This window comes from Oncorhynchus masou, chromosome 9, assembly GCF_036934945.1.
Source record: "Oncorhynchus masou masou isolate Uvic2021 chromosome 9, UVic_Omas_1.1, whole genome shotgun sequence".
Classification (NCBI taxonomy): Eukaryota; Metazoa; Chordata; class Actinopteri; order Salmoniformes; family Salmonidae; genus Oncorhynchus; species Oncorhynchus masou.
The window spans coordinates 18,895,347-18,906,389 of NC_088220.1; the positions used below are offsets into that span (position 1 = coordinate 18,895,347).

Sequence of the window (11,043 nt, forward strand, 5' to 3'; positions counted from 1 at the left end):
CCAATCTCATCATTCTAATCATACTAGTTCTGTGGTTGGAACATTGGGTCCCTGTCTTGTCTCCATTGCTCCTTGTCATTGAGGTGCCAGGCATAGGTTTCATGGGTTTGCCAGGCAAGAGTGTGACTTAACATCGTGTGAGACGATTCCTGTCTCTGTGGCTGGCCAAGCCCACCATGAGTTGCCCAAAAGAGGACTATAAATGGGCATCAAACAAGGAACAGCCGAGTCACCAAGATGGCCGTCGCCACCACCACCGCCACAAATGTAAAACACACATTATGTTATAGGCTAGGGGCTAAAATGATCATCATTCATCACCTTCTTAGATTTAACTCATTTGAAAAAATGTTGGGTGGGAATGCAGTCCACATTTAAAGAATGAACCTTACAGATATTTTCTATGCAAGTTGTACTAGTTGAGAAGTAAGAGGTGGAAGGGCTTGCATTTAAATATCGTATTATGCTGTATTGTGGTACAGTACAGTGCTTCTCTACTACTGTCTGGGAGATGTAAGAACTCATGATTTAATAGTTAGAGGCGCTGTACTAATTGAATATCAAAGGGAACTCTCTGTCTGCACACCCGTGATACTCTGCACTGAGTCAGCCAGGTCAGGATGTTCCTGTGTGTTTATGAGCTGTATCCCCAGTCAGTCCTCATTAACGTAAGTAATGACATTTGCCTCTACTCAGCCATCTGGGTCCTGGCTCTGCTTCCTAAGATTGCCTCCTGGAGTAGGATAATTAAATGGATAGTATGAGGAAACTTGCTATAACTCTTGCAGACAATATCAGAGACACTCCCACTGCCACACCCTCTACTGCCTCACCTCCAGTCTATATCGTACCATCTACTTCCTCACCTCCAGTCTATACCGTACCATCTACTTCCTCACCTCCAGTCTATACCATACCATCTACTGCCTCACTTCCAGGCTATACCGTACCATCTACTTCCTCACCTCCAGTATATACCGTACCATCTACTTCCTCACCTCCAGTCTATACCGTACCATCTACTTCCTCACCTCCAGTCTATACCTTACCATCTACTGCCTCACTTCCAGGCTATACCGTACCATCTACTTCCTCACCTCCAGTCTATACCGTACCATCTACTTCCTCACCTCCAGGCTATACCATACCATCTACTGCCTCACCTCCAGTCTATACTGTACCATCGACTGCCTCACCTCCAGGCTATAGCATACCATCTACTGCCTCACCTCCAGTCTATACTGTACCATCGACTGCCTCACCTCCAGGCTATAGCATACCATCTACTGCCTCACCTCCAGTCTATACTGTACCATCGACTGCCTCACCTCCAGGCTATAGCATACCATCTACTGCCTCACCTCCAGTCTATACTGTACCATCTACTGCCTCACCTCCAGTCTATACTGTACCATCGACTGCCTCACCTCCAGTCTATACTGTACCATCTACTGCCTCACCTCCAGTCTATACTGTACCATCTACTGCCTCACCTCCAGTCTATACTGTACCATCGACTGCCTCACCTCCAGGCTATAGCATACCATCTACTGCCTCACCTCCAGTCTATACTGTACCATCTACTGCCTCACCTCCATTCTATACTGTACCATCTACTGCCTCACCTCCAGTCTATACTGTACCATCGACTGCCTCACCTCCAGGCTATAGCATACCATCTACTGCCTCACCTCCAGGCTATAGCATACCATCTACTGCCTCACCTCCAGGCTATAGCATACCATCCAGAGGGTGTCCTGTGTGTCCTGACTTTCTGGCTGGCTGTCTGGTTAGCTGACTGCTCTAGCCTCTAGGGTTTCTCAGGCTGCCTAGTTGGTGTTGGTATGTGGGTCCAGCCCTGATCAGGCTGGCTGGTTGGTATGTAGGTCCAGCCCTGATCAGGCTGGCTGGTTGGTATGTGGGTCCAGCCCTGATCAGGCTGGCTGGCTAGTGTGTGGGTCCAGTCCTGATCAGGCTGGCTGGTTGGTGTTGGTATGTGGGTCCAGCCCTGATCAGGCTGGCTGGTTGGTGTTGGTATGTGGGTCCAGCCCTGATCAGGCTGGCTGGTTGGTGTTGGTATGTGGGTCCAGCCCTGATCAGGCTGGCTGGTTGGTGTGTCCAGCCCTGGGACTCTCCCTCCCCTTTGCCTCTCCCTCCAGCAGCTGTGTCGCCATGAGTCTGCTCCCTTGAAATATAATATCATCATCTGTGCTTCATTTATCGCTGGCAGGCCTTTACAACCCCTGTTTAATCCCTGCTACATTTGTGTCTTTGAGAAACAGAACCCTCTGATGACTGGCTTTGAGAGAGGAGATGTGTGAAGATTTATTTGGGGTCTGACTTTAGGATCCTCCTTTTTTATTAGGACGCCATATTAAGTAACTCCCCCCCTTCTCTGGTTTAGATCTACGACTGGGAACATGACTTTAGATGTTCAGCTGATCACGTTGCATGTTTGTCTTGTTGTAAGGCATTTCTAGCATTGATTGGTACTGTTGGTATATTTAGCTGCTTGTCAATAGGAGTGTTCTGAATTGATCAATAAGCTTCCACTGGTGCTGCAGGCGTCTGCCGCTGCATCGCCATGGAAATTGATAGGAGAACTACATGTGATGCATCATTCCTCATTATTCCATCATGCATCGTCTATAACTGTGCATTTAGAAACAAAATGATCACAAAAATCGCTTTGCGCTAATCATGAGGAAAAATCAGTCAATAGTTCACAGTTTTAATACAAAGATGGAGCAGGTGCTTCTGTTTCTGTCCACAGCTGTCCCCTCCAGTGTGTGTCAGCAGAAACATGTGTATGTCAGGCATGTGGCCAACAGAAGGCAGACTGTACTGTCTGTCTGCCATGATACATGTACTGTCTGCCATGACTGCGTGTTTCTGTGGTAGAACTCGGTTCATTTATCGCCTTTCACAGTCTACCTGCCTCGGAATCCTAAATGGCACCCTGGTCAAAAGGAGTGCACTAAATGGGGAATAGGGTGCCATTTGTGAATCATGCTGATGTTCAGGTAGATCTTCCTGCCAAGCTGGCTGCTCCAGTGACAAATATACTACTTTGGGGACAGCCTACATTGCGCTGTGTTGCTAATACTACTGCAGTGCTGACACAGGCAATGTCAAATGCATAGTGTATACCGAGACTTTGTTTTGTAAATACCAGAACAACACAATTTCATACGGAATAGAATAGGATCTGTTGAACAGTCAGCCTCAGATACCACAGTGTGCCTTTAATCTGTTAAGGGTGAAACAAAAGAGTTGTCTTTCTGTTTTTACAGGATAGTGTGAACGTTTGAAGCGTTGCCGCGACGAGAGACCTTCAACATGAATACAGGTGTGTATCTGCCAGTGGACAGTTTTATCGCTCTTCTTCCTCGGGTCTCTTTGAATATCATTCAATCATTCAGCCTTTTCTTTATTCAAAACAGCCACACAAACCGGTCCTCTCTCTGGGCCTTTGTCCGACAGAGCTGCAAGTGACTGGGCTTTATCTCATGGCTCTCTGGTAAACCAGGCCTGTTTGTTAGTCTCATTTGTGGGCTTGACTTTTCTTCCAGATGTTAAAGGAAGCTCAGTGGCTTACAAAAGAACTGGGTATTCCACACCCCAGATATGCAATGAATTACAACCCCCTATTTAAAGTAACTGATTGTTTACCCATGTCTACGTCCAAGCCAGGCAGCTCTTCCTGTAAGCGGCAGGCCCTAGCTAGGATGCTTTTAGTATGAGTCATGAGGAAATCATAATTCTGCCTCTTCTTATTGCAAGGCATTGTCAATGTTGGCATTTGGGATAAAAGCTATTTTCTCAGTTGCATGTGATTTGATTATTTGGGATTTCCTCGCATTCCTCTTATTAAAAGCTGGCATATGACTTTTCAAAGCCATTAAAATGATGATGTATTAGAGCCTACATAGCTTCTTATGGGACAATCCTCAGATCTATGCATTGTGTATGCAGTCACTCCCACCGTGAGAGACAGGCCTGAACTATGCACCACAACGCTACGCTTTCTGATGTGTTTTCTGATGTGTTTTCTGATGTGTTTTCTGATGTGTTTTCTGCTGTGTTTTCTACTGTGTTTTCTGCTGTGTTTCTACTGTGTTTTCTGCTGTGTTTTCTACTGTGTTTTCTACTGTGTTTTCTGCTGTGTTTTCTACTGTGTTTTCTGATGTGTTTTCTACTGTGTTTTCTGCTGTGTTTTCTACTGTGTTTTCTGCTGTGTTTTCTGCTGTGTTTTCTACTGTGTTTTCTGCTGTGTTTTCTGCTGTGTTTTCTACTGTGTTTTCTGCTGTGTTTTCTGCTGTGTTTTCCGATGTGTTTTCCGATGTGTTTTCTGCGAGAGCTGCTCTAAATGATGCAGGATATGTTTCCTATTATCAGCCCAACAAATCTACAAAAGAAATGGATCCTATTTTATGTCCGTATATTCAGTACCAAAATTCAAATTACATTTTTCATTGCGTTATGTGACAGAATGCTTTATTTAATGTTATTGGGATCAGGCATGATTTGGGTTAATCTTCTTTATATGCTTTAATCTTTTTCAGATTAACATCATTTTGCCATGAGGATGTATTTTAATTAATGTGCTTTGTTGGTGGGGGAGGGTGGGTGGCTTGTGTCTGTCTTTGTTGAGTGGGGGGCTTGTGTCTATGTCTTTGTTGGGGGGAGGGCTTGTGGCTGTCTTTGTTGGGTGGGTGGCTTGTGTCTGTCTTTGTTGGGTGGGGGGCTTGTGTCTATGTCTTTGTTGGGGGAGGGCTTGTCTCTGTCTTTGTTGGGGAGAAGGACTTGTGTCTGTGTCTATGTATGTACAGTACCAGTCAAAAGTTTGGACACCTACTCATTAATTCTAAAATAATAATTCCATTTGAAAATGCCCACATTCCAAATTCAATATTCCTGCCCATCTGGGATGTCTTCCTCTCGTCAAACTTCACAGCCTTTCCATCCTTCATCTCACAGGTCTTTCATCCTCTCTCTCTGTCTCTCTCTCTTTGTTTGTCTCTCTCTCTCTCTCTCTCTCTCTCTGTCTCTCTCTCTGTCTCTCTGTCTCTCACTCTCTGTCTCTGTCTCTCACTCTCTGTCTCTCTCTCTCTCTCTCACTGGCTCAAGCAGCAGTCATGTTGATTACAGACAATGTCTCTTCAACTTTTGAACATAGTTGTGCCAGTACCATGGTAACGATTGTGTACTTATTCTCAGCCTAGTTTCCTCTTGAGCATGACCTCTTTTTGACCTGTGACCTTACCCAAACATAGAGCCATTGTTTGATCATTCCATGGACGGCAAGGTACCACAGTGTTAGGTGAAGAGTTTAGGATCTGGCTAAACAGACCGTTTCTATTCACGGTGCTGTTAGGACTTGCTTTCTGTTATGAGTGCTGCTGCTTTGATCTCTGTCATTTCTGTGTCCCTTCTTCATCACCCTCCATATCAGCTTCTTCATCACCCTCTACTCTCTGATCCATGGGGCTTTAAGTGGATGTGTTCATTCTCTAGCTTGTTATACATGAGGCTAGGTGAAGTTATATCAGTCATCATATTTGATGTTTTTCTTGGCATGTTTTAATTCATTCCTGCCTTGAGGAAGATATATTACTCAAATTATTTAATCAGTTCCATCACAAACATGAAATACCTTCTTTTTTTATTTCTTCCATCTAGGTAATGAGTCTCATCTGTCAGATTCAGGTAAGGACTCCATTATTCATTATTTAATGATTTGTCATGACTTGACTTGATTTGTGAAATCCTCAGGATAGAGCTAAGGCAGGATCAAGTAACTAATATTGGTCCAGTTACCATGGCTACAAAAAGCAGGAAAAGGCACAGGGCGGTAGGGAAGCGGACACTCACATGCTCTTTGTTCTGTGATTCGCTGTTAGATGTGTGGCAGTCATACAGCGCCACGGAGAGCCTGAGGAACGGCGACGTCACCACTTCCTCCCTGGCCGCCAAAGGCTTCAGGAGCGTCAGGCCCAATCTACAGGACAAGAGGTCTCCCACACCAGTGAGTCTTGTGGCTGGCGTTCAGTGTTTGTTTACACCGCAGTTGTTTCCCTCCCAGCACGGCTGTCTCCTGTTTCATGTCTCCTGTCTCCTGTCCCTGCCTGGCCTTTTCCTTCAACAGGAAATGGAAATGGAAACGCCCCTGGGCTCCGGACTGCGTTTGAAATAGCACCCTACCTATAGTGCACTACTCTAGTAACGAACTGTATAGGGAATAGTAGTGCACTGTATAGGGAATAGTAGTGCACTGTATAGGGAATAGTAGTGCACTGTATAGGGAATAGTAGTGCACTGTATAGAGAATAGTAATGCACTGTATATGGAATAGTAGTGCAGTGTATAGGGAATAGTAGTGCACTTTATTGGGAAGAGTAGGGCACTGTATGGGGAATAGTAGTGCACTTTATTGGGAAGAGTAGGGCACTGTATATGGAATAGCAGTGCACTGTATGGGGAATAGTAGTGCACTCTATTGGGAATAGTAGTGCACTGTATGGGGAATAGTAGTGCACTGTATATGGAATAGTATTGCACTGTATTGGGAATAGTAGTGCACTGTATGGGGAATAGTAGCGCACTGTATGGGGAATAGTAGTGCACTGTATTGGCAATAGTAGTGCACTATATGGGGAATAGTAGGGCACTGTATATGGAATAGTAGGGCACTGTATATGGAATAGTAGTGCAGTGTATAGGGAATAGTAGTGCACTTTATTGGGAAGAGTAGGGCACTGTATGGGGAATAGTAGTGCACTTTATTGGGAAGAGTAGGGCACTGTATATGGAATAGTAGGGCACTGTATATGGAATAGCAGTGCACTGTATGGGGAATAGTAGTGCACTCTATTGGGAATAGTAGTGCACTGTATATGGAATAGTAGTGCACTGTATATGGAATAGTATTGCACTGTATTGGGAATAGTAGTGCACTGTATGGGGAATAGTAGGGCACTGTATTGGGAATAGTAGTGCACTGTATGGGGAATAGTAGTGCACTGTATTTGGAATAGTAGTGCACTGTATATGGAATAGTATTGCACTGTATTGGGAATAGTAGTGCACTGTATGGGGAATAGTAGTGCACTGTATTTGGAATAGTAGTGCAGTGTATAGGGAATAGTAGTGCACTGTATGGGGAATAGTAGTGCACTGTATTTGGAATAGTAGTGCAGTGTATAGGGAATAGTAGTGCACTTTATTGGGAATAGGGTGCCATTTGGGATGGATCCCTGGTTAATTAATGGTTTAACTCAATAGCTGACGTCATTCATTGATCTCCTTGATAGTATTTTTCTTGTGTGTTGTACTGGTTTTTGTCAGTACTGATATTATTTTTCCATTGCTGAGCTTGAATTATCTACAGAGGCATCAGAAAGGCTCTGAGGGGCCCTTGATAAAAGGTTCTGTTTTATCTGGAAGCTGTTGTGTATTCTGTACTGCCTGGTGCTTTTAGCTGGTCAAGGCCAGTCTTCGCTGCTAAACTGAGCTTGTTTTTGTTTACAAAACCACTCTTTCAAATGGACTACTTGTTGACATTTAAGGGCAAATGCACTGCATAACCACCCAACCTGTTAAGGTTAGAGAGAAGGTTTGCTGCCATGAAAAACATTCTGACTCAGATTGCTGAGAAAAAGCTTTCTCTTTATAGAAACACTGATAGCCACAGTAGAGGTATTATTTGTCTCAACAGAAGACATTACAATGCCTTTAATAATGTATTTGTATGTTGTTGTTTGTCTCTCTTCTGTGAATGTTTTGGAATGCCTTGGCTGAGTAAGGCCCCACCTCCTCCCAGTCATAGCTCTCACCTGAGCCCTGTTGGCAGTTCCCCCTCATCCTACTGCCCTCCTCTGCCTGGCCCTGGTGAATGTTCCTCTAGCTCACTGGTCCTTAGGCACCGGTCCCACTCCTCAGGAACCATGTCCTCCTATTCACACTGCCCAGAGAACACCTCTCTCAACCCCAACACCAGGTTAACTGTACCAAGCACCAGTAGCTCCTCCCAATCTGTCTACAGTCAACCACAGGGATCCGGCATGGTCTCCCCAAGACTAACCCCGTTGCAAGTTACCGAGAGCCCTCACACCCCTGGTACATACCCCCACCATGAGCCTGTCCTTAAAGACAAGCCACCCCTCCCCCAGAGAGAGAGACACACCTCCTCGCTGTCTATCCGCATCACCCCACCCACTCCACTGGTGGTCACAGTGCCCCTGCTCTGCCAGTACACCCTCCCCTCAGAGCCCCCGTGGACAGGACCCCAGGACACAGGGATGGCTCTCCTGCTCTTTCCCCCTGCAGGCCGACAAGTGGTATAAACCTTTTCTAGTTTTTACTGACTGAACCATCCCATTTTCCTCTAATGCTCTCTCACTCACAACCATGCAAAGTACCAGTAGCAGACACCCTTCACCAGTCAGTAGTTCATACTAGCTAGTTTCTCCAGCACTGCACGTATTTTTGTGTCTGACAAGTAGTTTATCATGTCTGCCCTGGAGCACACGGAGGTTTCAATAGCTCGTTAGCGAGTTTGCAATTTCATAGTGATTATGGTAATTAGACCTGATGCAATAGCGCCTTTGAAAACTATGGATTTATTTATGATAAAGCCTTAGGAAATTGCAAAGAAATGATTTGCATGTCTGTGTCTGAGACCTCGTCCTTGTATTAATGCAGCATTATTATATGTCTGCAGCAAAGGGTTTTGTAGGAAACCAAATGAGTTGTATTGTTGTTATTACAACTGGATCGGTTCCCCAACATTAGATTTGAACTCAAACTAACTAGGATGCAGCACCTTTCCTTCCTCTCTCAGGAACCAGAGCTCCACCTGGCTTTACTTAAACATAACCTCTTCTCTCTTCACCTCCTATCTCCTATCTCTCTCAGGAACCAGAGCTCCACCTGGCTTTACTTAAACATAACCTCTTCTCTCTTCATCTCCTATCTCTCTCAGGAACCAGAGCTACACCTGGCTTTACTTAAACATAACCTCTTCTCTCTTCACCTCCTATCTCTCTCAGGAACCAGAGCTACACCTGGCTTTACTTAAACATAACCTCTTCTCTCTTCACCTCCTATCTCTCTCAGGAACCAGAGCTACACCTGGCTTTACTTAAACATAACCTCTTCTCTCTTCACCTCCTATCTCCTATCTCTCTCAGGAACCAGAGCTACACCTGGCTTTACTTAAACATAACCTCTTCTCTCTTCACCTCCTATCTCCTATCTCTCTCAGGAACCAGAGCTCCACCTGGCTTTACTTAAACATAACCTCTTCTCTCTTCACCTCCTATCTCTCTCAGGAACCAGAGCTCCACCTGGCTTTACTTAAACATAACCTCTTCTCTCTTCACCTCCTATCTCCTATCTCTCTCAGGAACCAGAGCTCCACCTGGCTTTACTTAAACATAACCTCTTCTCTCTTCACCTCCTATCTCTCTCAGGAACCAGAGCTCCACCTGGCTTTGCTAACCTCTTCTCTCTTCACCTCCTATCTCCTATCTCTCTCAGGAACCAGAGCTCCACCTGGCTTTACTTAAACATAACCTCTTCTCTCTTCACCTCCTATCTCTCTCAGGAACCAGAGCTACACCTGGCTTTACTTAAACATAACCTCTTCTCTCTTCACCTCCTATCTCCTATCTCTCTCAGGAACCAGAGCACCACCTGGCTTTACTTAAACATAACCTCTTCTCTCTTCACCTCCTATCTCCTATCTCTCAGGAACCAGAGCTCCACCTGGCTTTACTTAAACATAACCTCTTCTCTCACCTCCTATCTCTCTCAGGAACCAGAGCTACACCTGGCTTTACTTAAACATAACCTCTTCTCTCTTCACCTCCTATCTCCTATCTCTCTCAGGAACCAGAGCTACACCTGGCTTTACTGAAACATAACCTCTTCTCTCTTCACCTCCTATCTCCTATCTCTCTCAGGAACCAGAGCTCCACCTGGCTTTACTGAAACATAACCTCTTCTCTCTTCACCTCCTATCTCTCTCAGGAACCAGAGCTACACCTGGCTTTACTTAAACATAACCTCTTCTCTCTTCACCTCCTATCTCCTATCTCTCTCAGGAACCAGAGCTCCACCTGGCTTTACTTAAACATAACCTCTTCTCTCTTCACCTCCTATCTCCTATCTCTCTCAGGAACCAGAGCTCCACCTGGCTTTACTTAAACATAACCTGTTTCTCTTCACCTCCTATCTCCTATCTCTCTCAGGAACCAGAGCTCCACCTGGCTTTACTTAAACATAACCTCTTCTCTCTTCACCTCCTATCTCCTATCTCTCTCAGGAACCAGAGCTCCACCTGGCTTTACTTAAACATAACCTCTTCTTCTTCACCTCCTATCTCTCTCAGGAACCAGAGCTCCACCTGGCTTTACTTAAACATAACCTCTTCTCTTTCACCTCCTATATCTCTCAGGAACCAGAGCTCCACCTGGCTTTACTTAAACATAACCTCTTCTCTCTTCACCTCCTATCTCCTATCTCTCTCAGGAACCAGAGCTCCACCTGGCTTTACTTAAACATAACCTCTTCTCTCTTCACCTCCTATCTCCTATCTCTCTCAGGAACCAGAGCTCCACCTGGCTTTACTTAAACATAACCTCTTCTCTCTTCACCTCCTATCTCTCTCAGGAACCAGAGCTCCACCTGGCTTTACTTAAACATAACCTCTTCTCTCTTCACCTCCTATCTCCTATCTCTCTCAGGAACCAGAGCTCCACCTGGCTTTACTTAAACATAACCTCTTCTCTCTTCACCTCCTATCTCCTATCTCTCTCAGGAACCAGAGCTACACCTGGCTTTACTTAAACATAACCTCTTCTCTTTCACCTCCTATCTCCTATCTCTCTCAGGAACCAGAGCTCCACCTGGCTTTACTTAAACATAACCTCTTCTCTCATCTCCTATCTCTCTCAGGAACCAGAGCTACACCTGGCTTTACTTAAACATAACCTCTTCTCTCTTCACCTCCTATCTCCTATCTCTCTCAGGAACCAGAGC

At 45.1% G+C, this 11,043-nt stretch overlaps 1 protein-coding gene across 4 annotated transcripts in view; it reads left to right on the plus strand.

Annotated features, from left to right (window-relative positions):
- Positions 1-11,043, plus strand: part of sorbs2b (sorbin and SH3 domain containing 2b) — an 81,704-nt gene that overhangs the window by 20,480 nt on the left and 50,181 nt on the right. For 3 of the 4 annotated variants that reach the window (XM_064973386.1, XM_064973384.1, XM_064973387.1), the window contains 3 exons: positions 3,294-3,349; positions 5,683-5,709; positions 5,904-6,028. In XM_064973386.1, coding sequence (XP_064829458.1) covers positions 3,340-3,349; positions 5,683-5,709; positions 5,904-6,028 — 162 coding nt within the window. In that variant the 5' untranslated portion in view covers positions 3,294-3,339. Of the gene's footprint in view, positions 1-3,293; positions 3,350-5,682; positions 5,710-5,903; positions 6,029-7,547; positions 8,340-11,043 lie in introns of those variants that run through there. The other variant, XM_064973383.1, reaches the window with a different exon arrangement.